Source organism: Leptonychotes weddellii, chromosome 16 (assembly GCF_054177405.1).
Source record: "Leptonychotes weddellii isolate Sample4059 chromosome 16, ASM5417740v2, whole genome shotgun sequence".
Classification (NCBI taxonomy): Eukaryota; Metazoa; Chordata; class Mammalia; order Carnivora; family Phocidae; genus Leptonychotes; species Leptonychotes weddellii.
In genome coordinates, this window is record NC_138384.1 from 40104399 (window position 1) to 40127409 (window position 23011).

At 55.9% G+C, this 23011-nt stretch overlaps 2 protein-coding genes across 3 annotated transcripts in view; one reads left to right on the forward strand and one right to left on the reverse strand.

The window, feature by feature from the left end:
• MAP4K1 (mitogen-activated protein kinase kinase kinase kinase 1) overlaps positions 1-10820 on the reverse strand; it is a 15474-nt gene extending 4654 nt beyond the window's left edge. Inside the window, exons 1-24 of the mRNA XM_081807896.1 lie at positions 10582-10820; positions 10354-10411; positions 10148-10238; positions 9150-9214; positions 7590-7645; positions 7453-7500; positions 7230-7272; positions 7061-7133; positions 6533-6664; positions 6074-6136; positions 5897-5978; positions 5341-5457; positions 5027-5105; positions 4431-4489; positions 4309-4352; positions 4184-4228; positions 3443-3485; positions 2832-2994; positions 2651-2733; positions 2231-2315; positions 1198-1274; positions 1048-1108; positions 150-258; positions 7-65 (exon numbers count right to left, since the gene is read on the reverse strand). Coding sequence (XP_081664022.1) covers positions 7-65; positions 150-258; positions 1048-1108; positions 1198-1274; positions 2231-2315; positions 2651-2733; positions 2832-2994; positions 3443-3485; positions 4184-4228; positions 4309-4352; positions 4431-4489; positions 5027-5105; positions 5341-5457; positions 5897-5978; positions 6074-6136; positions 6533-6664; positions 7061-7133; positions 7230-7272; positions 7453-7500; positions 7590-7645; positions 9150-9214; positions 10148-10238; positions 10354-10411; positions 10582-10680 — 1834 coding nt within the window. The 5' untranslated portion in view covers positions 10681-10820. The remainder of the gene's footprint in view (positions 1-6; positions 66-149; positions 259-1047; positions 1109-1197; positions 1275-2230; positions 2316-2650; positions 2734-2831; positions 2995-3442; positions 3486-4183; positions 4229-4308; positions 4353-4430; positions 4490-5026; positions 5106-5340; positions 5458-5896; positions 5979-6073; positions 6137-6532; positions 6665-7060; positions 7134-7229; positions 7273-7452; positions 7501-7589; positions 7646-9149; positions 9215-10147; positions 10239-10353; positions 10412-10581) is intronic.
• A 1075-nt stretch (positions 10821-11895) lies between these two features.
• The window catches only part of EIF3K (eukaryotic translation initiation factor 3 subunit K), a 142212-nt gene continuing 131096 nt past the window's right edge, over positions 11896-23011 (forward strand). The window contains exons 1-8 of one of the 2 annotated variants that reach the window (XM_031034585.2): positions 11896-12053; positions 12943-13041; positions 14688-14808; positions 16241-16315; positions 18624-18690; positions 18795-18872; positions 20909-21034; positions 22523-22589. In XM_031034585.2, coding sequence (XP_030890445.1) covers positions 11995-12053; positions 12943-13041; positions 14688-14808; positions 16241-16315; positions 18624-18690; positions 18795-18872; positions 20909-21034; positions 22523-22554 — 657 coding nt within the window. In that variant the 5' untranslated portion in view covers positions 11896-11994 and the 3' untranslated portion in view covers positions 22555-22589. Of the gene's footprint in view, positions 12054-12942; positions 13042-14687; positions 14809-16240; positions 16316-18623; positions 18691-18794; positions 18873-20908; positions 21035-22522; positions 22590-23011 lie in introns of those variants that run through there. The other variant, XM_081806858.1, reaches the window with a different exon arrangement.

Consider the following 23011-nt stretch of genomic DNA (forward strand, 5'->3'; position numbering starts at 1 on the left):
TCTCACCCACGCAGCAAGCTCGGCACCCTTTGGTGTCCTGGATCTTGGTGGAGACCATGTTCTTCCTGCAGAAGAAAGCAGGCGTAAATGCGGAGGGACGGCAGGAAGGGGGCATCCCAGGGGTCCGCGGTGCCACTGGGAGCTGGTACCTTGCCAGTAGCCGGTGGGGGCTAATGTGAGCGATGGGGCTTCCCGCTCTGGTCTCCTTCCGTTCCAGCAGGCCCAGGATGCTATGAGAATACAGGTGGGGGGTCTTTCCTGCAGTGTGTGTGTGTGTAGGGGGGAAGCAGGCAGTTATAGGACACCAGACACTCCCACCTTTCTCTGTCCCTTCACTTGGCCCCATCCCTTTGAAACTCCCAAGGCTCCAAGTCTAAAGCACTTTTATTTATGCCTTTTTCACTCGACATATTTTAAGTGTCCACTGTGGGCCAGGCACTGTGCTGGGCTCTGGTGAACAAGGAGTAAGATAAGTATGTTCCCTATCCTCCTGCACTTGCAGCCACGTGAGAACCTATGGACACTGCATCATTCAGAGGAAGTTACACACATTATTAAGTTGAAGAGATCTAGAAATTCTCCCAAAGCATGTTGTCACAGATGTGATTATTAACTAACTCATGCGGCCTATTTGGCTTGGCCTTTCCCCATAGATTAGAAATTCTTTCACCCAAAATGTTTATAAAACAATAACACAAAATTGTAAACTATAACTCCTCGCTCACTCTATTTTAGTAAAGCATGGAATAAGTTCTGATCGGCATCTAAACATCAAGGAAATGTAAAGACTTCCTGGAGACCTCACCTCAAAACTGACTGGAGGTGGGACTATTGTGAACCCCATTTTACAGATAGGGAAACTGAGGCTCAAGGAGCAAGTTCCCCAGTGAAAAAGTGGCTGGGATTTTAACTGCAGGCTCTGTGAAGAGGGAGCGTACGTTTGTTTGGTTTTGTTTTTTTCCAGCTGTGCCCGTCTACCTCCCAACCCCCTGACTCTCAACCCCTTAACTTCTGAACCCCCTCCTCCTGCCCAACCCACAGCCAGACCTGAGAGAGACATGAGGACATTGTTGATGGAGTATACCCAGGTAGTCCGGCTGGGAAAGAGCTGCAGAGAACGAGGGAGATGGCTCCTATAAGACCCCAGCAACCCCCAACTCCATCCCCCTGCCCTTGGCCCTCAGGCCCTGTGCTCACCATCTCCAGCGTGGCCTCCTGATCATTCCGGTTCAAGATGAAAATGCCTTCCTCTGCCCCCAGAAGCAGGTGCTGGTCTGTGGGGACAGACACAAGGACACTGGGACCTACCTCATCCTGTTGGGCCTCCCAGACCCCCACATGTCTGACCCCAAACACTGGTAGTCTGTCCCCCAGCCCTGACCCTCCATTCTCTCTTACTCCCATACTGACTCTCCCAGCCTCTGTTTCCCCAAATGTGAACTCAAACCCTAACCCAGTCCCCTGAGCTGATCTCATTCTCACCTACCCTCATGCTTGGGCCCACAAATCCTGCAAATCCTGACCCTGCCCCCTCACTCTTGACCCCAACATTAGTCCATGCTTCCCCAAATAGCCTTCTAAGTTCTGTCCTTCTGTCTTCCCAGTTCTGGTCCCCAAATGCTAATCTTGTTTCAACACTGATCCTCAAACTCGGGCCCTCTGAAATGTGGCTTTTCTGTCCAGTGTGTCCCCCTCAAATTCTAATGCTGTTTGTTTTTTTTTTAAATAAGTTTTAGTAATTTTTTTAAGATTTTATTTTTGAGTAATCTCTACACCCAACATGGGGCTCGAATTTACAACCCTGAGATCAAGGGTCACACGCTCCACCGAGGGAGCCAGCCAGGCGCCCCTAATGCTGTTTCTTTAACATTTACCCCCCACTGACCTTGTCTCTACATCTTTCATCCCCAAACTCTTCCCCTTCCGCATTCCCATCCCCAAAACTCCCAAACCCCAAAATTCTGAGGTTAATGGGGTCCAACTGTCCCCCATCTATGCCAAACTCGGACTTTTCTGTTATATCTGACATTCCTGGCCCCCAAACTCTTATTTTCCTAGTTCTTCCCCTCAAATCCATCTTCACTCTACCCATCTTTGATCCCCAAACCCCAACTGTAACCCTGGGCTCTGGTCCTGCCTCAGCTCTGCCCCTCCCCCGTTCCCACCTCTGTACCTGCATTAGGGCCCCTCCCCACCCCGCCCTGCTCTCTGAGACACGCTGAGGGCCCACCCTTGGTGGAGGGGTGTGTCCAGGCAGCTGTGCTGTGGATCCGGAGGGGGCAGCCATTGAACAACTTCACGAGAAGGGCACATCCCTAGGCAGGCCACGGGGGGGGGGGCAGAGCAGCGGATCCAGCAGAAGGAAGGAGGGGACAGGAAGGTGCAGTGGTTAAGACCCAAGAGTGCCAGCACTCTGCCTCCTCAAAGGTTTATCACCTCTCTGCCTCTGTTTCCCCATCTGTGAAATGGGGGATAATGCCTATCTCTGTGATTTCTACCAGCATCTGTGAAGGCTGATACCACACAAAGACATGAGCTCAGCCTCCGGCCCAGAGGCATGGGTCACCAAATGTCACCTCTCATCATCATCACTCTACCCATCCCACCCCCAGGCATTCCAGCCCCATCTGGGGAGCATGGCCGGGCTCACCTTTCTCTTCATCTTGTCCTTCTTGGGGGGTAACAATGGGGGCTGATCAGGCTCCCGGGGGGTTGGGTTCCAGAGTGAGGGTTCTGAGACAGGGTGGGGGGAAAAATCAGCCCCCAAAGGCCCCCCCTCCCCTGCCCAAACCACACCCCCACCCACCTCCTGCCCCAGCCTGCCCCATTACCTGAATGGGCAGTTAGGTGGGGGCTGCGGGTGGCCGGGGGAGGCCCGAGGTGGGGGGTTCGGGGGGGAGGCCCACTGGCACACCGGACCAGCACCCCCGGGCTCAGCTGTCCCTCATCCCCAGTGCCCCCAGGCCCCTCATCTGATGGAGAACGGAACTTGGGCTATGGAGACAGAGGAGGAGTGTGGGAAAGTACATTAGATGATCTCAGAGAGAGGGCACCCTGCAATCCCAGCCCTGCCTCTACCAGAACTGACGTTGGTTATGGCTCTGACCCTCCTCACAGTGTCCTACTACCACCCCAGCATCAACCCTGACCTCCCACCCCCCACCCATCATCAACGCACTCCAGCAACTAAAGGGTTAATGCCAGAGCGCTTCGTGCTGGGGGTTCCCAGGACCAGTGCCCATCTGGCTAAATACTTTGAATCCCACCCTAGGTTCAAGGATGCTGCTTCCAGATCCCAAAGTGCTCATCATCCCGTCTCCCAGACTTCAAGGGACCCGGTGTCCCACACTCCAGCCTTAGAGTGCCCGGTATCCCAGCGTCTAAGGGCCCTGGCCTCCTGGCCCCCGGCCCCCAGCTCCAGCGGGCCCAGGGCCTTACTTACCTTGGGAGGGAGTGGAGGAGGTGTGTCCTCTGCAGGGGTGGGGCTGGAACACAAAGATGGGGTGAGTAGGCGGGGGTGTCGGTAACAAGGACTCGGGGCAGATGGGGTGGTTTGGGACTGGAGGTCTGAGGTCAAGAGGGCCAGGGGTGACTGGGTCTGGGCTGGAGCTGAGGATTAAAGCCCTCAGAGCCATGATGATCCTGGCAACAGCGATGCTGGATATCGAGTGTGGACGATGCATCCAGCCTGAATCTTCAGTCACCTAGTGACGCAGATCATGCGAGCTCCGGGGGCGCAGGTTCTCGCTTGGGGCTGGGCACAGCAGCCAGATGTGCAGAAGGGACGGGTGGGGGCGTGAGGCGGACACAGGCCTGGGGTCTGGGCTGACTGTCGGGGCTGACATGGGGTCTTGGGCCAAGGGTCTTGTGTGGGGCAAGTTCCCAGGGGGGAAGATGCAGATGAAGGCTGGGTTCTGAGGGTTTGGGCTGCAGTGGAAGACTGGGGGTCTGAGCAATATCTGGGAGCTGGGGGTGGGGACGAGGTGGGGGGTCCGGGTGGAGCTGGGGGTTGGCTTTGTGGGGGGGAAGGAAAGTGGGGGGTGCCGGGGTCTAGTCAGGGTCCGGGATGAGTGGAGGAAGGCAAGTAGGGGCTGAGGTTGGGGTTGGGATGGAAGGGAGATGGCAGTCATAGGACGGCAGGGTGGGTGAGGGCCGGTGGGGCTGGGGGCCATGGCTCTCTTACATGTCCACGTCGTCATAGTCATCGTCAGACTCTGACAGCTGCCTCCTGAGAAGTGACAGGCATGACCCTCAGGCAGTTCCCCCACATGTCCCAGCCCCCTCCCCTCCACGCTGAAGGTCCCTGACCTAGGACTGCTGCTCCTGAAGTCTCCAGGGGGCTGTAAGTGGGCCTGTGGGATGGTAAAGGGTCAGCGGTGCCTAGGGGGAGGGGAGGGCGTCTGGGGCTAGAGCAGGGGGAGGCCTCTCACCGTGTGGGGCATGGGTCTGGACTCCATCGCTCTGAGCTTCCGGAACTCCATGTGCCGCCCTGGAAGGTTGGGGGGAACAGTAACACAGTGAGCTGAGAAGATGGGTCTGGGAAAAGAGGAGAATTTGAACGGGGAGGGTTCAGGGTCAAGATCTTAGGACTAGAGCTGTCCCGTAGGGGGAAGGGTCTTGGTTTCCAGGGTCTCACTTGGGGGGCCGGGGTCAAGGTTTGGGACCAGGGAGGTGGGGGCTCAAAGTTATAGAGCATTTGTTTTCAGGGTCCATTTGGGTATTGGGATGTGACAGAGATTTTGGAGGTCTCTTTGGGGGTCCTGGTGTTATGGGAAGTCTCATGGGGTCTGTTTGCAGGTCAGAGAAGTGGGGGGTCTCTCTATTCATTTTGTAGGTCAGGCGGTGATGAGGTTTTCTGGAGTCTCTTGCAGGGCCAGATAGTGACGAGGGTCTCTGAGGGTCGATCATGAGATCAGATGGTGCTGAGGGTCTCTGGCAGAATCACGGGGGTGGGGTGTGTGTGTGGAGTGGGTCTTGGATCTATTATAGGGTCAGGGATCCCCAAGCTTAAGGATTCTCTACTCACGACAGCAGTCGGCATCTGGGATCCCTAGGGAGCTGGATCGGTGGGTGGACCGGATCCGCCGGGGGACAGCAGGGGGCACCTGGGCAGAGGGGCAGCTCAGGGCCACAGCCCTCTGGCACCCTTCCCACCCTGTGAGCCCAGCTGGGAGCCTCGGGCTCTCCCCTACCCGTCTGTGCCCCCAGCCGTGCCAAGCCCCGCCTCCCCCCTCCCCTTTTTCCTTTGAAGAGAGGGAGCAGGAAAGGGCTCCTGGCAGGGGGTACAGCCTGAGCAAAGTCTGGGAGCTTCCATCACTTTGTGGGCCAGGGCACCCTCACCTCAGGCTCCTCATCTTCAATCTCGACCACAGGGACCCCCTTCCCTGGATTCCTCAGTTTGTCAAGAAGATCCAGGATCAGGCCTCTATTTAGCCTGGGCTGGAACACCAGCTGATGCTAGAGAGGGGAGGAGGGGGTCAGCGGACATCCCCTGGAGGGGGTCACTGGTGTGGGGGAGAGGCTGGGACAGGGGCCTGAGAACCCGTCTAAGGGAATCTAGTGGGGAAGGTGCCAACCTAAGGAGAAGGCAGGGAACCCTGGGGAACTGAGACTGGGGGATTTTAAGGGGTTGGAAGGGATTAGAAGAATCTAGAATTCCCAGCAGGGGCAAATGGAGAATTCCAGAGGTGTCTTAGAGGGGACCGGGCTTCCCCTGGAATTCCAGAGTAAACCCAGGAATGGGTCTGGAGACCCTGGGAAATTTGTGAGTTTTAACAACTCAGGGTATCTTGGCAAAAAGTTTGGGGTACAATTTGGAGGATCTTGGGGAGGTCCTGGGGAATTCTGGGGGTGAGAGTTTGGGAAGGGCTCTTCAGGGAAGCGAGGGGACGTTTACACTGAGCATCTTGGTGGCACCGGGTCGTTTCTTGGGGTTCTTAGTGAGGGTGACTTTGACAAAGTTGTGGAAGGCAGCCGACCTTGGGAGGAAGAAGCCAAGTTCTGGGGTGAGGAGACCAGAAACTCTCCTATCAGACCCTCAATCCTGGCTCCCCTCTCCCTCGCCCTGTCCTACCATTTGCCTTTTTCTTTTAGCCTGGGGGGCTGGTAGCCACTCTTTGTCATGAGGAAGAGAACTCTAGAAGAGTAAGGAGAGAACGTGGTGTTCAGACTCCCAATGGGGGGGGGTCAGACCTCATGGCTCGAGAGGTCCCCAACAGCACTGAGGTCAGCAGAGAGCAAAACAAGGGACAGAACCAGAATGGGGTTTAGGTTTTACAATGCACTGGGATGCCACTTCCGGGGGACTCTTTCTGTCATGTGACAGAGCTACAGCAACTAAGATGGAAGCCTCCAGATAGGGAGCCCCTGCATTGGGGGTTCCCCGCTGTGGACAGCTGAAGAAAAGGCTTTCTGGGTTGAGAGGATCCTTGGGGAGGTCTCAGAGTGAGCGCTGAGGAAGGGGGGTCTCTTGTAGGCGTGGGGGGGCGGTGCTCAGGGTCAAGGCTGGGGGGTACTGGTCAGGCCTGCCTACCTGAGAGGGTGCACATCAAACAGCGGTGGTTGCAGCTCGGCTAGTTCGATGGCTGTGATGCCCAGGGACCAGATGTCACACAGCTCGTTGTATCCCCCCTTCAGGGCCACGGCCGCCACTTCTGGAGCCATCCTGTGGCGGGGCAGAGACCCTCAGAGAGCCAGGGGTGACACCAGGAGGGGAAGGGGGCGACTCCTTGGCGTGGGGGCGGGGGGCAGGAGGGAGACGGAGAGAGGAGAATGGGGCACCAAGAGAGCCAGATGCAGAGAGCAACGGCAAGGTGAAGAGAGAGACCGGAATAAAGACAGACACAGGGAGGTCGAGACAGAGACAGAGACAGACCGATCAGAAGAAACATCAACAGAAAGAGACCTAGGCAAAAGGGAAACTCAAGAGAGAGCCAAACGGTAAGCAGAATGTTCAATAGGGAAAGGTAGAGGCAGGGAAAGGAGCCAGGAAGGAGATTCCTAGTGATCCAGGTGGGGATGGCCACCGCCCCCCACTGCACCCCCACCAGGCATCCCTCACCAGTAGGGCGTCCCAATGAAAGAGAGGCGTCGAGCCAGCGTGGCCCCAATCTGGGCCGAGATACCAAAGTCAGCTGGAGGCAGAGACAGAGAGAGACATGGTGACCCAGGGTGCCTTATTCCCTTGGCCCCCAGCCAGTACCCTCCCCACCCCCACCCACCACACTCACCCAGCTTGACCTCCCCAGCGTCATTGATGAGGATGTTGGCTCCCTGGGGAGAGAGGGGGAAATTAGAGGCTGTCATAGACACCCCCCAGCCCAATGCTGCCTCCACCCCGTGGCCCTTCCCAACCCCACAGCTCCATACCACCCTGAGTCCTCCACATACCACTTCCATCTCCTGGCCTCCCCCCACCACCCCACCCAGGCCACTTTTCTGCCCCTAGACCACCTTGATGTCCCGGTGTATCTTCTTCTGTGAGTGCAGATAGGCAAGTCCCTGGGAGAAGGGTGGACATGGGGGATGTGAGTGCCCAGGGGCTGGAGCAGGGCCCTGCCCTGACCCAGGGCCACCCGGTCTCTCCTCACCTGGAGCACTTCCCTGCAGACATAGCTAATCTGGAGCTCGGACAGGGGGCCTGTCACTGCAAAGGTCACACCAGTAGCGTTGGGTGGGAACCAGGAAACCTGGCCCCGGGAGAACCTGGCCCCCACCCACATGGGGAGGGAGGAACAGATGGGACAAGTGGGAGGGAGAGATGGAGGGATAGTCAGCGACCAACACAGGGAACCAGAGGCCAGAGGGAGACAGATTCATTCAACAGATATTTCTGTGTCCACTGGGTGCCAGGCACTGTGGTGGGCACTGGGGAGACAGCTGTGGACAAAAGAGACAGATCCCTGCCCTCGTGGAGGGAACATTCCAGTCGGGGCAACAGACGGTAAACAAGATAACTACAGCATAACGCCTGAGATGCTAATAAACAGCAAGAAGAAAACTAAAGCAAGAAAGAACAACAGGAAATATGTGTGGGAAGGGGTATGACATTTTACAGGGTGGTCGGTGAAGTCTATCCTACTCTGAGAAAGTGTCAGGGTGAAGATGTGATGAGTCCAGCTGGGAAGGGAACAGAGGAGCTAGTGCAAAGGCCCAGCGGTGGAGAGGGCCTGGTGGGTTCGGAAAAGAGCAAAGTGGGTGGAGCAGAGTGGGGGTGGGAGAGAAAAGGGGTAGGAGGTGAAGTCTGGCAGCTTGGGTGCAGGTGGGGGTCACCCTGGGGAGCTCGGGCTTCTCTTCAGAGGGAAATGGAAGCCATGGGAGTGTTCTGAGCAGGGGGTGATGGGAGTTTGCAAAATGAGGAAAGGCAGAGGGACACAGACACCAACGCACACACACAGATAATGAGAGAGAAACAGAAAGACAGAGAAACGGGAACAGATTCAAACTGAGACCCAAAAGCACGAAGAAAGACAAACTGAAAAAGAGAGAGACACAGAGGTGGAGAGAGAACGATAGGGAGACAACAGACAGAGAGAAGGGGTCAGAGACCAGGTCTGGTAGACCGGCTGGGTGAGCCACTTCCTCTCTGAGGGCCTTAGTTTCCCCCCTGGTGACTTAATCTGGAATTTCTTCTTTGTCTGACATTTGAGATCTTGGGGTTCACAGAGACAGAGAGGAGGCCGAAGACAGAGGTGACCATGAGAAATTGAGAGGTGATCAGAGGCCCACCCCATCCCCATCCTCAAATTTTCAAAAAGAGTAAGAAGCAGGCTGAGAGAGAGAGAGAGTCAGGAATTCATTCACTCAGTCAGTGAAAACGTGGACCCGGCTATGGGCCAAAAGTGCAGAAATACTCGAACACCTGAACGGACACGTTGGTGAGAAAATGCAGAGAGAGGAAGATGGGAGGGGATGAGTGCATGCCGAGAGATCGGGGCTGGACCGTCAAGTGCTGGAGGCAAGGGCCCAGGGCCCACTCGGTCACCACAGTATTCCCAGCACCAACACCAACCAGGCCAGGCCTGGGCCCAGAGCGGGGCTCCTTGCAGGAAATGTGGACCAGAAAGATGGTCCCAGAAGACACAACCACAGAGAGATAGGAGGGGTGGAGGAGGGAGTGCTCCCTGGATCCCCCTTGCCCTTCCTCTCACCTTGGTAGATGTCCTGGAGAGAACCAGCCCCACAGAATTCCATGCATATCCAGAACTTCTGAAGCCTACAATTCGAGTAATAATAACAGCAGGAATAAGTCATCACTTATGGGACACCCCCAGCTCACTCTCTGTCTTGTTCCAGCTCAATAAGAACTTTAAGGTAATGGGGCGCCTGGGTGGCTCAGTCATTAGGCGTCTGCCTTCGGCTCAGGTCATGATCCCAGGGTCCTGGGATCCAGCCCCACATCGGGCTCCCTGCTCCGCAGGAGGCCTGCTTCTCCCTCTCCCACTCCCCCTGCTTGTGTTCCCTCTCTCGCTGTGTATCTCTCTGTCAAATAAATAAATAAAATCTTTAAAAAAAAAAAAAACTTTAAGGTAATAGCTGTCATCCACCTCCCCTTGCCCACCAGAGTGAGATCATCCCACTTCCATTTTACAGGTGGGGAAGTTGAGGCTCAGAGAGCAAACCTATGTTCAGGGTCAACTGGACTCAAACCCAGGTCTTTGGACTCTTAACCCGGGAGGACTCCTAACTCTGCTAATCTACGCTAACCCAGAAGACAGGGCAGATAGCTCCCAAGTTGGTCAGGTTCAGGGGGGACAAAGGGGCCTAGGGTGCCAGGTCTGGGGGACAGAGGTCATTACTGGGGCATCTGGGATTTTAATTTAGGGGTCTGGGGATTTAGGGAATGAAAGGAGCAGAGAATGGAACTGGGGGACCTGAAGGGCAGGATGACAAAAGATTAGTTTTAGGGGACTTGCTTTCAGGTTTGGTTACTACGAAGGGATTGCTTTTGGGGGTTCCCTGCTCAGAAATGGGAGTCCTGAACTGCAGATTACATCAGAGAACACTCTGGTCAGAAAAGTGGGACTTCAGACTGGGGATCGAGTTGGGGGGGCCCAGTTTAAAATGGGGGTCCAGGATTGGAGGTCAGGAATGGGGGTTCTGGGCTAGGGGCTGAGCATGGTCCCAGGGCAGGTTTGAGGCTCATCACCAGAGGTAACTCCCGTGGTAGGCCACGATGTTGGCATGCCGGCAAGTTTTCAAGATGAGGATTTCCTTCTGAAGTGTGGAAACATCATCGTCTGTGAGGAGGAACAGGAAAGAAAAGGCCGCTGTGGGGAGGGAGTATGGGGGAGGCGATCCCGGTGTCCCAAGAGGAGGGGTAGGGGTGTGGGGAAGGCGCTCCTGTGTCCTCACCAGGCTCCATCTTCACCATCTTCACTGCCACCAGGTCCCCCGTCACTTTGTCTCGAGCCTTGTAAAGGGGAAGTTGGCAGTCAGGCAGGCTCCATTCGCCTGAGTTCCTCCTCAGCATCCCTGAGCCAAAGCCAAGGACTGGGATCCTCTCTCATCCCCTTCCCTTCTTGGGCCTCATCCCAAAGGCTCGCTGGTCTGAGGGTGATGGAGAAGGAGGGGTGTCCTCACCTTGAAGACTTCTCCGTAGGTTCCTCCACCCAGCCGCTGCAGCAGGTCATAGTGATCCCGGGGGTCCCTGTTAAAGATGTCAGGGTCCACGAGGTCCATCCCTGGGGGCTGGAGCTGGGCCTGTGCCCAGGGGCCAGCAGGGCCTCAGGGCTCGAGTGTGACACCTCCCTCCCTCCCCACACGTCCTGCGCCCTGCACCCGCCTTGCCTTGCCTCCACCGGCTGTGGCCTCCCCCCTCCCCACTCTCGCTTCCTGCCCCAGCACAGGGCTGTGCAGCGGGCTCCACCCCCTGTCCCCTGGGCCCTGAGAGCCTGTGAGGGGCAGCTTGTCTTGGGACCCAGGGGACCCCCCACCCCACCTCCAGGGCCTAGGACTGAATGTAAACCAGATGCAAACTATCTTGTGATGGGGGGGGGGCGTGCCCTGGCTCCCCCTCCCGCGTTCTGGGCGGTGGCTAAAAACCACAGTTGAAACTCTGCTGAGTGCTTGAGGGTTTGGCCACCATCCAGAGATGGAGATGGTAGGCTAGCACAGGAGTGGTCATGCACTGTACATGCCTGTTCCCTGGGGTACACATACACACTGAGCGGTGCCCACCTATGTACCCACTGTGCGCAGACCAGTAGACGTACACGTGCCTGGATATCCGTGTGCACACACGTGGACGCGCCCAGAGCACATACCTCCACGTATATGGCACATGCTTGTGCATTCACGCCTAGTGTGCAGAAGGGCACTCGCCTTCTCCCGCAAGACTGGAGCCTAAAGGGGCCTGAGCGCCAGCCGGCAGCGTCCAGGAGCCCTTCGGCCCAGCCCGCCCCTGCCGGGCAGAGCACCACAGCCTTACGGGTCCCTACCGCTGGAGTTGGGGCGGAGGGTGGGGACGAGGTTCTGGACCCCAGAGCTCGGGATCCTGCTTCAGAGGCCGAGGCCTGGGGCAAGGGGGACGTCAAAGAGCACTTCCCTAGGGAATCTGGCCAGGGCCCAAGTTAAGGGATACTGCGCGCACCCCAGCACAGTTTTGTTAGTTCACGACCGCGCGCAACACAACGCGCGTGCACCGGTAGAGAGCCGTCTCCCAGCTGTGGAGTTCGCGCGCACGTCCCAGGGGGCTAGAACGCGGTGCGGGAGGCCCGGGAAAAGCTTCGCCCCGCCTCCTCGCCCCGAGACGGCGCCTGCGTACTGGACTAGATCAAGCCTTTTCTCACGCTGTTGGTCCGGCTCGGGGGGAGCGTATGCGCACGCGCCAACTTCGCCCGCCGGGAAGAAAGTCACGTGGCAGCCGCCGCCAACGGCGCGGAGAAGACCACGACGTAGTTTCCGTTTCCACCACCTCTTCCTCTTCCGGTCCTCGGGGACGCCCTACCGGGTGGCTCTTCACTTCCAGCTCCGGCGTGGGAGACGATATTCGTCATGGCGATGTTTGAGCAGATGAGAGCGAACGTGGGCAAGTTGCTCAAGGGTATCGACAGGTCTGAGCCCGGTCGGAGGGAGCGTTTCCGGCCAAGCGGCGTGGTGGAGGGGTTTTTCTAGAGACCGCAAGGGGTGGTCAGGATCCTGGACTGGCCCGGGAGTAGGCTTTCCTACTCGTCTTAGAGGAGGCGGTGTTTAAGGAAACGGCACTGCAGAGGCCTGCGGGCGGGAGACAGCCCTGCCTACCTCGCAGTGCTCCCGCTTTTTAATTGCTTTAGGTCTTCCTCTCTGCTCCTCAGCTTTCCCTTTCACAGCCCCTCAGTTTCCTGTGACTCCGCTCCTCAGCCTCGCACAGTGTGTGTCTGTGCCTCTTCATCTCTGTTTTCTTTTCCTCTAATGCCGTTCATTCAGCACACGTCACTGAAATCTACTCTCTTCGCTCTGGGCGGTGCTGGGGACCAGAGGTGACCAAGACAGCCCCAGGCCATGCTTCCATGGAGTTCCCAGTTCAGAGTCCAGACAAACCGGACAATAGGCAGTGATAGCCAGAAGTAATCAGGGCTGGGATGGTGGAAACTAAGCAGGAGAGGATGGGGCTAAACCAGGGTGGGGATCTGGAGAGGGGAGGAGGGGGTGAGGGGCAAAGATGTCCAGGAGGCCAGGTGTACAGGTTGCAATGACTGATTGGCTGAGAGGTGTTGTGGGGGGGGGGGGACATCCTAGAAAAGACCCAGGGCTCTGATGGGGTTCAGAACTTTGGCTTAGGTCTGTAATGTGGGTAAGTGTTACTAGAGGTTACAGAGCTGATTCAAGAGTAATGGCAGAGTTGGAGGAAAGGAAGGAAGGGAAGGAGGAGCAGGTTACAGCGCCCTTCTCCCCCCACCCCCACAAAGTGACTGGCCTCAGCTCCTCTTCCCTCTCTGCTCACCCGTCCTGATTCTTCTGTAGGTACAATCCTGAGAATCTGGCCACCCTGGAGCGGTATGTGGAGACGCAGGCCAAGGAGAATGCCTACGATCTGGAAGCCAACCTGGCCGTCCTGAAGCTGTGAGTGTCTGCCTCCATCCCCACCTCCGGGCCAGCAGCCAGCAGGGGGCCATTCTTAACATTGGGTGAGGACGGAGTTGGGGGTGGTCTTCCGGATGTGGCTTCTCCTGTTGTGCAAGGCTAGGAAGCCAAGGGAGTTGGCACAGGATGAGAGATGGTTTTTAAGAATTAATCACACGTTACACATATAGGTTGGTACAAAACAGAGAAACATAGCTAAATAAGTACAAGTGAAAACCCACATAAACACCAGGCTTATTACAAAATTGAGTGTTATCAGGGCCCCAGGACCTTTGCTTCGTATGCTTTGTGCTGGCCACCTCACCCCCACCCTAGTAACCGCTTTTATGCTCTCATGGTCTGGTTTTATATGAGTTTACCACACACCCATGCATCCTGATGAGCTTGGCTCAGGTTTGCCTGTGTTGAACTTGACACAAATGTAGTCCTACAGCATGAGCTTCTCTGCATCTGGCATCTTCCACTTAGCACCGAGTTTGTGAGATCGATCCATTTTTCCTGCGGCTGCAATTAGTTGTCCTTCTTGTGTAGTGCTTTCCTGTGCAAGACTGTCTAAATGACCTGTCCGCTCGCTGATGGACCTCTGCGTTCTATCCCCACAGTGCTGTATTAACACGCTGTCAGTTGTGTAATTTTTATATGTTGTCTCAGTTTTGATATCTGTAAAATGGAGGTAACACTCGCATTTATGGGGTTGTTTAGATTGTTAGTGGGGTAATTGCTGCTTAGCGCTCATCATGCGGCAGCTAATGTGCTGTAAGCTTTGTGTGTATTAACTCAGATGCTGTATTGTCTTTGTGAAGTACATAGGGTTGTTATTGTCCCTTCTTTCGAGGGAGGGGACTGATGCCCAGAGAATTTCAAAGAGGTAGTCCAAGGTCACTTATGAGGGAAGTTGGAACCCAAGCAATCTGCCTCCAGAGCCTCGACCACTGCTCCAGACTATACTTACGTATTTATTTATTTGTGAACCACTTTTTTTTTTTTAAGATTTTATTTATTTATGGGCGCCTGGGTAGCTCAGTTGGTTAAGCGACTGCCTTCGGCTCAGGTCATGATCCTGGAATCCCTGGATCGAGTCCCGCATCGGGCTCCCTGCTCGGCAGGGAGTCTGCTTCTCCCTCTGACCCGAACCCCTCTCATGTGCTCTCTCTCATTCTCTCTCTCTCTCTCAAATAAATAAAATCTTTAAAAAAAAAAAAAAAAAGATTTTATTTATTTATTTGACAGAGAGAGACACAGCGAGAGAGGGAACACAAGCAGGGGGAGTGGGAGAGGGAGAAGCAGGCTTCCCGCCGAGCAGGGAGCCCGAAGTGGGGCTCAATCTCAGGACCCTGGGATCATGACCTGAGCCGAAGGCAGACGCCCAACGACTGAGCCACCCAGGCCCCCTCTTTGTGACCCACGCAACAGTGTCTGGCTTATGGGGTGGTTGGGAGGATTAACTGTCCCCGTCTGCAGAATAGGAAAGTAGGTCAGGGAGGTTAAGGTCATAGAGCCAGAGTGCTGTGATTGGAGCCCAGGCATGTCCAACTCCTGAGCTCTGGGCCACAGCACTGGGCCTCTCATGAGGCCCAGGGAGCTGAAGAAGCTACTATGGCTCTGTCTCTTGTTCCCCTTCTCAGGTACCAGTTCAACCCAGCCTTCTTTCAAACCACAGTCACCGCCCAGATCCTGCTGAAGGCCCTCACCAACCTGCCCCACACAGACTTCACACTGTGCAAGTGCATGATTGATCAGGCACATGTATCCTTCCAGTTTCCGGGTGGGGTGTGCAGGGGAGGGGCTGGGGGCAAGGTAGATGAATTCCCGGGTGATCGGTCTGTGAGTTCAGCCACAAACTCCGAGCGCCTGCTCTGGGCTTGGCGCGGTGCCGGTTGGGACATTTGGGTGGCTGTGACAGGCCTGGCTCCTGCCCTCCCTGAGCTCACCATGCAGTGGGTGAGAGAGGTCCTCTATCAGGGACCACCTGCACTCGTCCAGGCTCAGGGTTTAGAGAGGCCAGAGGAAGCACCTGACCCTGCCCGGATGTTAGGGAGGGCTTCTTGGAGGAGGGAACGTCTGAAAGATGAGCTAAATGAAGTGCTAGGGAAGGGTGATCCGGGTGGAGGGAACAGTATGTAAGGAGGCCCAGAGAGAAAAAAGAAGAGGTCAGTGCTCTTTCAGAGGTCATAGAAGAAGTTTGGCGCAGCCTCACCACAGATTTCAAAATGCAATCTGGTCAGGCTCGGAAGGGCACCGGGAAGCCATAGAAGGCTTAAACTGCAGAGTGAGTTGGGTAGATTTAGGCTTTAGAAGGATTCCCACTGAGGGTTGTAGCTGAGTGAAGGCCACCAGGCAAGAGGCAGGAGCCATGAAGAGCTGGAGCATCAGTTGAACTTCATTCTATGTGTCTTCCGTATCTGGCACCGCGCTGGCCGTCCGTGACTAAAGGTTGACTGAAAATGAACTGGCTTCCCCCCCCCACCCTTTGCTTTCCTCTGGCCTGCGTTTTTGTGACAGGTCCACCACTTGGCCAGGGGAGCATCCCTCTGCCCTTGAATCACTTGACAAGCTTGGCAGAGTCCCCCCATCTGTGCTTCTGGCACTCACAGTCCCGAGGGTCACACTTAACCTGCCCATCAGCAGCTGAGCTGAGAAATGGGGGCTTACGCATTGAACCTGTGTGTGTCCATGGGCGTGCCTGCCTTCTGAGAGATTGTCCACCTTGCCCAGGGGTCTGTTCTGTTAACTTTAAAAAAAAAAAAGCATACGGTACGCTGTTAAAAGTACAAAAAGCATATGGTGGAAAAAGACGGCCTCCTCCCTCCCCTGTCCCACAGGCACCGCACTCCCCTGCCAGGAGGCAGGTTGTTTGCTGTTCTCAGGTACCTTTCCAGAGATACCCTGAGTACAGGTGTGTGTGTCCCCACCCATACGCGCGCGTGCACACACACCAGCCCCCCCATCCAGATGGTGGCCTCTTATGCATGTTGGTCTGCATTTTGCTTTTTCACCTTCCAGCATGTCTTGTTGCATCTCCACGTGAGGTCTCTAAGAGTTGACTCGACCCCAGAGTGTGGACAGGCCAGGTTTTGGCTTTGTGTCTCCATTGCCGGATCACCTGTTGCCTTAAGCATGCTACGGTGAACAGAAGGTGGGTTCAGGGCTGTTTTCCCTTAACACTTCCTCCTCTTAGCAAGAAGAACGGCCAATCCGACAGATTTTGTACCTCGGAGACCTGTTGGAGACCTGCCACTTCCAGGCCTTCTGGGTAACTTGGCTCCAGGGCCAGGGTGGGCGGCTGGGCCGCTGGGCCGAGGCGGGACAGGCTGCTAAAAGGAACAACCACTCACATTTGCTGTCTGCTTGTATAACCACGGGCGATCCTGTGCTCAGGGCTTTGCGTGGGTGACCGCGTGGACTCATCATCCTCGCACTGAGCCAGGACTCCCACGTTGTCCCTTGTGTCCCCAGGCCGGGGCACGTGTGCACGCACCCACGTCTGACCTTCCTGCCAAAGTCCTCCATCCTCTGGATGCTCCTTCCCTTTCTTGCTCGAACTGGATCCACACCCTCCACTTCTGCCAGGGTCCTCCTCACCGTCATCCCCAGGCCCATCTCTCCCCCACAAAACCCCTCAGTCCTGAAGCCCGGGTGTTGGCACTTCCTGCCCCACTCTGTTGGTCTCAGCCCCTGACAGCCTCGCCTCCTTTCGTGAGTAACCAAGCTCCTGTTCACCCCCACTCACTGCTACTTCTGTCGCTCTCAGTTGCTTGCAAAGCCAGACCAGTGGTCTTTCCACCACCCCGACCTTGGGGTGCCTCCATCTCTTGTCCTCCACGTGACCTCGGCCCCTCCCTCCCAGTCATGCCCTAGATCAGCTCTCAGCACATTGGACCGTCGAGGAGTTTAAAAAACAAAACGAAACTGATCCTTGACTCGGGCCATCCGAGTCTCATCGGTGTGAGTGCGGTGCAGGTGGTGGGATCCAAAGCAGTTATCGCAGATGTCCCTGATGCCCCGGGAAACTGGGGAGCCGCCCCCCAGTCCCTACCTTAAGCAGCATTGCTCCCTTCTCTGCCAGTGTCCGACGTTTCCACCCCCCACCTCCGACCACTTCCTCCCAGCTTCCCGGCTCACCCCTGGGAGGGCTCCAGCCTGGTGTGCTTAGGCCTGACCAGTAGCCCGGGCCCTCCGTTATGCTTCTGCTGTCAGCGGGAGTCTGCACCGGACACTGCGAGTGGCCAGAGGGAGGCCCATCAGCCCCGCAGTGTGCATCCCCTCCTGGCCCAGGGGCTCACCACCCACTCCCAGCTCTTCACGCCTTCTCGCCCCCTCTCCTTCCCTCCTCTTCTCAACACCCGCTCCTCCGCCTTGTTTTGTGGGAAGACCGAAGTAGCCAAAGCAGAACTCCCATGCGTGACTGCCCTCAGCCTCGGCATCTGCTGTCGGCCGACTGAACGCTTTTCTGTTTCAGTCGGGGTGTCGTCCCTCCTCCCATCTCAGGCCGCCCCCCGGCTGGCACGCTGTTCCCCTTGCCCCTCGCCCCCTCGGCGCTCCTCCCTCCTCTTGTAGCAGCAGGGCCTGCCTTCCCCGGTTGTTTCTGTCAGAGGAGACCACGTCCACCCTGTAGTTCGTTCTCGCCTGCAGGAGAGAACTCTCCCTGAACTTCCACGTGCCCCACCACGTCTGCCTCCTGCCCTCTTTCTCTGTTCCCCATGGAGAGGAAAGTCTCGCATCCCCGGGAAACCCTCGGGGTCAGGCGGAGCAGGGCCCTTGGTTACCCCGCTCGTGGGCAGGGTTGCCTGTGCTCAGTTTCTCCTCCTCTCCCTGCTCACTTGAAGCTGCTGTGTTCGTTCCATTCAGGCTTTTGTGACCAGCCTTCTACCGCCCTGGTCTCCCACATGTATACGTGTGCCCGTCTGCACGCACGATGAAACCCACCTCTGATGGGGGCTGCACACTGCTCCCTCAAATCCTTTTATCGTTTGGCTCCCAGGACAGTTACTCTCCTGTACATCCTCTGCATTGTCCTTGGGGGTTCCTCATTTCCCACACTAATGTTGGAAGGAGCCCTTGCTGGGAAGGTGATTTTTGGACAAAAGCCTGAAGGGCGTAGGGGTGCCAGCCATGGGGAAGGAGAGTTCGAGACCCAGCACCAGCCAGCTCAAAGACCTTAAGGTGGGCGGGTGCTCGGTGTGTCTGAGGAGCAGCAAGGAGGCCCCTGCGGCTGGAGCGAAGGGCTGAGGGGGAGAACGTCTTATGGGACACTTGGCCTTTTCTCCGATGGGTGAGTGCAATTAGCTAATCTGTCTCTGTTCCCTCTTTGGGTCTGTGATTTCTGCCTGCCTGGTTCAACCCCCAGCTCTGCGATTTGGGGCAAGTCACTTAGCTGCTCTGAGCCTTGTTTTTTTCATCTCCAAAAATGGGCAGAAAATAGTGACTTACGTTACAGGGTTGCACAGAGAAGAAAGTTGGCATGTGAGGTGGATGCCCAAGTCGTAGCTTCTGTTGCTAATTTCATTAACAATAACATTCTTGAAGTTACATTATTGTGAACGTTGTCATTGCCCTCATAGCAAGCCCTGGATGAAAACATGGACCTCCTGGAAGGTATAACCGGCTTTGAAGACTCTGTCCGAAAATGTAAGTCCGTCTCGGTACCTGGGTTTCCCAGGGGGAAGGGGATAGGGAGTGGCAGCAAGGTCCTGAGGGTGGCCCTTTACCATCTTCGTTCCTCATCTCTGCAGTTATCTGCCACGTTGTGGGCATCACCTATCAGCACATTGATCGCTGGCTGCTGGCTGAGATGCTCGGGGATCTGACGGGTAAGGCCTCTCTGGGTTCCTGGTGCCAATCAAGGAGGTTGGGATGGTCAGGGGCCGTGGGCCTCGGCCAGCTCCTCAGATGGACCCATCCCTGCTTCAGCAAGTCGTTGTTGAAGGTCCAGCCCTGCTTGTTATTGAGGGAGTAAGGAACATAAATAAAACATACCCCTCCTTGGGGGAGTTGCTATGGTATTCGTTTATTGTATTCTGCATAAGTTATTTGAATGCTTTCTCTGTACCAGACTATTCTAGGCCTCGAGGACTCAGCAGTGAAGGAAACAGAGTGGCTCAGATTTCTTCTCATGGCAGTAGCAAAACTTAGATAACAAAATGAGAAGTACAAGTCTAGCGTGAACTCACACAAGACAGCTCACCGGGCTGAGGTGACTAGTGCCTCAGTGGAGACAGGCACTGAAGGCCAAGGAAACCAGAGGGTGTTGAGGCAGGGTTGCGCCTGTCTTGTTCACAGAGCAGCCAAGGTACCTGGTGGGAGCACAGTGAGTGAGGGGCGGAGCCGAGGGGCAGAGAAGTGGCGGTGGGAGGGACATCTTCAGATACCATGGGGCTTCCTGAGGACATAGTCCTTTGTCCTGAGTGAGCTGGAGCCACGGGGGTTCTGAGCAGGGAGGGACATGAGCAGATTTGTGTTTTTTAAAAGATTCTTCCAGGGGCACCTGGGTGGCTCAGTCAATTAAGTGTCTGACTTTTTTTTTTTTTCCTTTTTATATTTTACTTATTATTTATTTGAGAGAGAGACAGAGATATAATGAGAACATGAGCAGGGAGGAGAGGGAGAAGGAGGCTCCCTGCAGAGCAGGGAGCCAAATGAGGGACTCGATCCCAGGACCCTGGGATCATGACCTGAGCCGAAGGCAGATGCTTAACCGACTGAGCCACCCAGGCGCCCTAAGCATTCCACTCTTGATCTCAGCTTAGTTCTTGATATCAGGGTCATGAGTTCAGGCCCTGCGTTGGACTCCATGCTTAAAAATAAATAAATAAGGGGCACCTGGGTGGCTCAGTCATTAAGCGTCTGCCTTCGGCTCAGGTCATGATCCCAGGGTCCTGGGATCAAGCCCCACGTCGGGCTCCCTGCTCCGCGGGAAGCCTGCTTCTCCCTCTCCCGCTCCGCCTGCTTGTGTTCCCTCTCTCGCTGTGTCTCTCTGTCAAATGAATAAAAATAAGTAAATAAATAAAAATAAAAAATTTTTCCAGAAAGAAAGAAAAGAAAAATGTTTGTGTATTGGCTCCTTTTTGCAAAAAGAAACAGGAAGAAAAATAAAGCTAAGGAAAATGGTTACTCCTTGGGAGGTGGGGTGTGAGCACAGGGAGGGAGAGCGGTGGGTTGGGGGTGAGACTTGTCTGAGTACCTTATTTGGGTAGTTTTGCCTTTTGATCTGGTTGTGTGTGTGTTAGCAGAAGCTAACTTATTGGACACTGTATCGGGCTACACTAAGTGCTTTACATCAGGTAGATGTTTTGTATATTTAAAAGTGAGATTAAGTCAAAAAGGGATCAAACAACTCTTAGAGTTGAATCCAAAGAGAAGCGGATGAATTTATCAAATTGCTAATAGTCCCACAAAAGAATTACTTCAAGTAGCAGGACGTTTTCTGGCCGTACGTCCTCCCTGGCAGGTTTTTTAAGAGCCAAAACAGCCTGCAAAGAAATTCCCAGCTGAGGCTCTGGGCTTATGGTTCGTGATAGGACATAATTTTAAAATCATTTCAAAGTTCTGCGGAAAAGCAGGGAAGGAAGCACACCACTGTTGTTGGAAACTGAGATTTGCTCTGGGAGAGAAAAGAGGGGTAGAAATGAAAGAAGGGGAGACAGAGGCCCTGTGATGTAAGGGTGGGAAAGCCGACAGGCTCCCTCTGGCTGCCGTTTGGAGAATGAACCGTAGAAACGCAAGCAAGTGCAGCTGCAGGAGATATGGTGGCTGCTGAGGCAGTTGGGCCGGGAGGGCGCCCCGGCCTTTGGCTGTGGTCCTGGGGGAGCGGATGACTGAGCCCCTGCATGGCCCGTGTCACCTGCAGACAGCCAGCTAAAGGTGTGGATGAGCAAGTACGGCTGGAGCGCTGATGAGTCGGGCCAGATCTTCATCTGTAGCCAGGAGGAGAGCATCAAGCCCAAGAACATCGTGGAGAAGATCGACTTCGACAGTGAGTGCTGGCCCGAGGCTGCAGACTATGGGTCTAAGGAGCTGCCCCTCGACAGACCGGGGCTGGGGCCCCAAAGGACTTGGGTAGCTGTGGTCTGGTTCAGGGCCAGAATCTTTGCATCTGTTGGAGTCCACTGACTTCTCTCATGGGGCTGCCTGCCCAGGGAGGAATGGTGGGGGGGGGGGGTCCCTCCCTGGGACTCCCGGGGGCTCCGGCCTGTTGGCAGTCTGTCCTTGGAGATGGCGCCTCGGCCCTGGCATCCGAAGGAACGCCAGAAAGTGCGGGTTCTGGACTCGGGTAGTGGGACGGGGATCCCGGGTCTCGGTTTCTTAGCTCTGCCACTCGGGGCAAGTGATCTTACCTCTCTGCCTCAGTTTTCTCATCCAATAAGTGGGGATCCCGGCAGCACTCATTATGACAATTACTGTGTAGTTCCTGACGCTTAGCAGGTGGTTTGGTCCTCACGTGAGCCCCGTACGGTAGGGGCCGTTACTGTAAGTGGACAGTATCCTAATACGTACGTGGAGGAGTGAGGGCAGAGTGAGACGGCCGTGTAGAGCACGGAGCGGAGCAAAGAGCCGCGTGGGCCGTGCTTGGCACTGTTGCACGCACGCTAACCGACCGCAGCCCCCCTGGCCCCTCGGTGAAGGGAGCAGAACAGCAGTGTGGCCAGGCCCTCACCACACCGTGCGTGTGTCGGAGAGTGAGTCAGAACCCAGGGATCGGCTGCTCCCTTGCGCCATGGGCCTCCTCTACCCCCCACCCCATCCCTTGAGTCTGATCCTGGGGTTTTAAAGGTGTGTCTTGGTACAGCGTGGTTTCTCACTACAGACTAGCTCATTTGGTGCTGAACTGAGGATCAAGACTCAGTGGGCCCTCATCTCGGCACGTGGGGCCTGTGGACCCTCGCTCTAAGTGAGAGGTGCCCCCTGTGTTCGGGTTCTGGGTGAGAAGTCACTGCAGGAAAGGGCTCTCCGGTGAGGAGCTGCAAGGCTGGCGCTCAGCATGTCTTGCAGACAGCACACAGAAAATGTTGCTGTGGCGGCAGTGAGAAGAACCAGGAGCTCATGGTGCCGAGCATTGTTCTGAGCATGTCAGGTCCATGCTTCGTGCAGGTGGGGAAGCTGCTGTTCACGAACTTGCCTGAGGTCACCCACCTGGTACCGGATGCAGGCCTCCTTGCTCGGGGGTGGAGATTCTTAACTACCGCCCCCTACTGCCTTTGTGGGGCGCCTGGCTGGCTCAGTCCGTAGAGAGTGCGACTCTTATTCTTGGGGTCGTGAGTTCAAGCCCCATGTTGGGCACAGAGATTACTTAAAAAAAAAAAAAAAAAAAAACCCACCAAACTGTCTTTGTGAAGGTGACCAGGGCCCAGAAGCGGTTTGTGATCTGCGCCCCCTAAAGAATTGTGGGTGCCATAGCTGGTGGCTGGAGGTTGGTCTCCCATTCTTGCCCTGTTGACCTGCTCCCGTCTTCCGTTCTCAACAGGTGTGTCCAGCATCATGGCCTCCTCCCAGTAACTCGGCAGGCGCTGAATAAAGAGTTGTTGGCTTAACTCCTGTTGTCTCCCGCTCATTGGCTTCCTGCCTCTGCCCCTCGCCCACCAGGGGGAGCCTGGGAGCAGGCCTCTGCCCACTCTGTGCGGGAGCCACCTCCCTGCTGCCTAGGGCCTCCCTCCTCCTTCCTCCCCTGTCCCGCCCCAGCAACCGACCTTCCACCCCCACCTTCGGGACCTGCCAGGTCACCAGTAGGGAGCCGGCAGCCATGAGTCAGCAAGGAGGGGGATGTGAATGAATCAGATGTAGGAGTCCTGCCCTGCAGCTGGGTGTGGCCGGGGCTCTTCTGCCTTCTCAAACACCTAGGTGAACAGGAGTGGGTTCCTGGTGAGGGGAGGCACCACCTTTGCCTTTTGGCCCCACAGAGGCTGGAGGAGTGAATGAGAGAGGATTCAGTCCGCCTCCTATCCTGGCTCCTGCT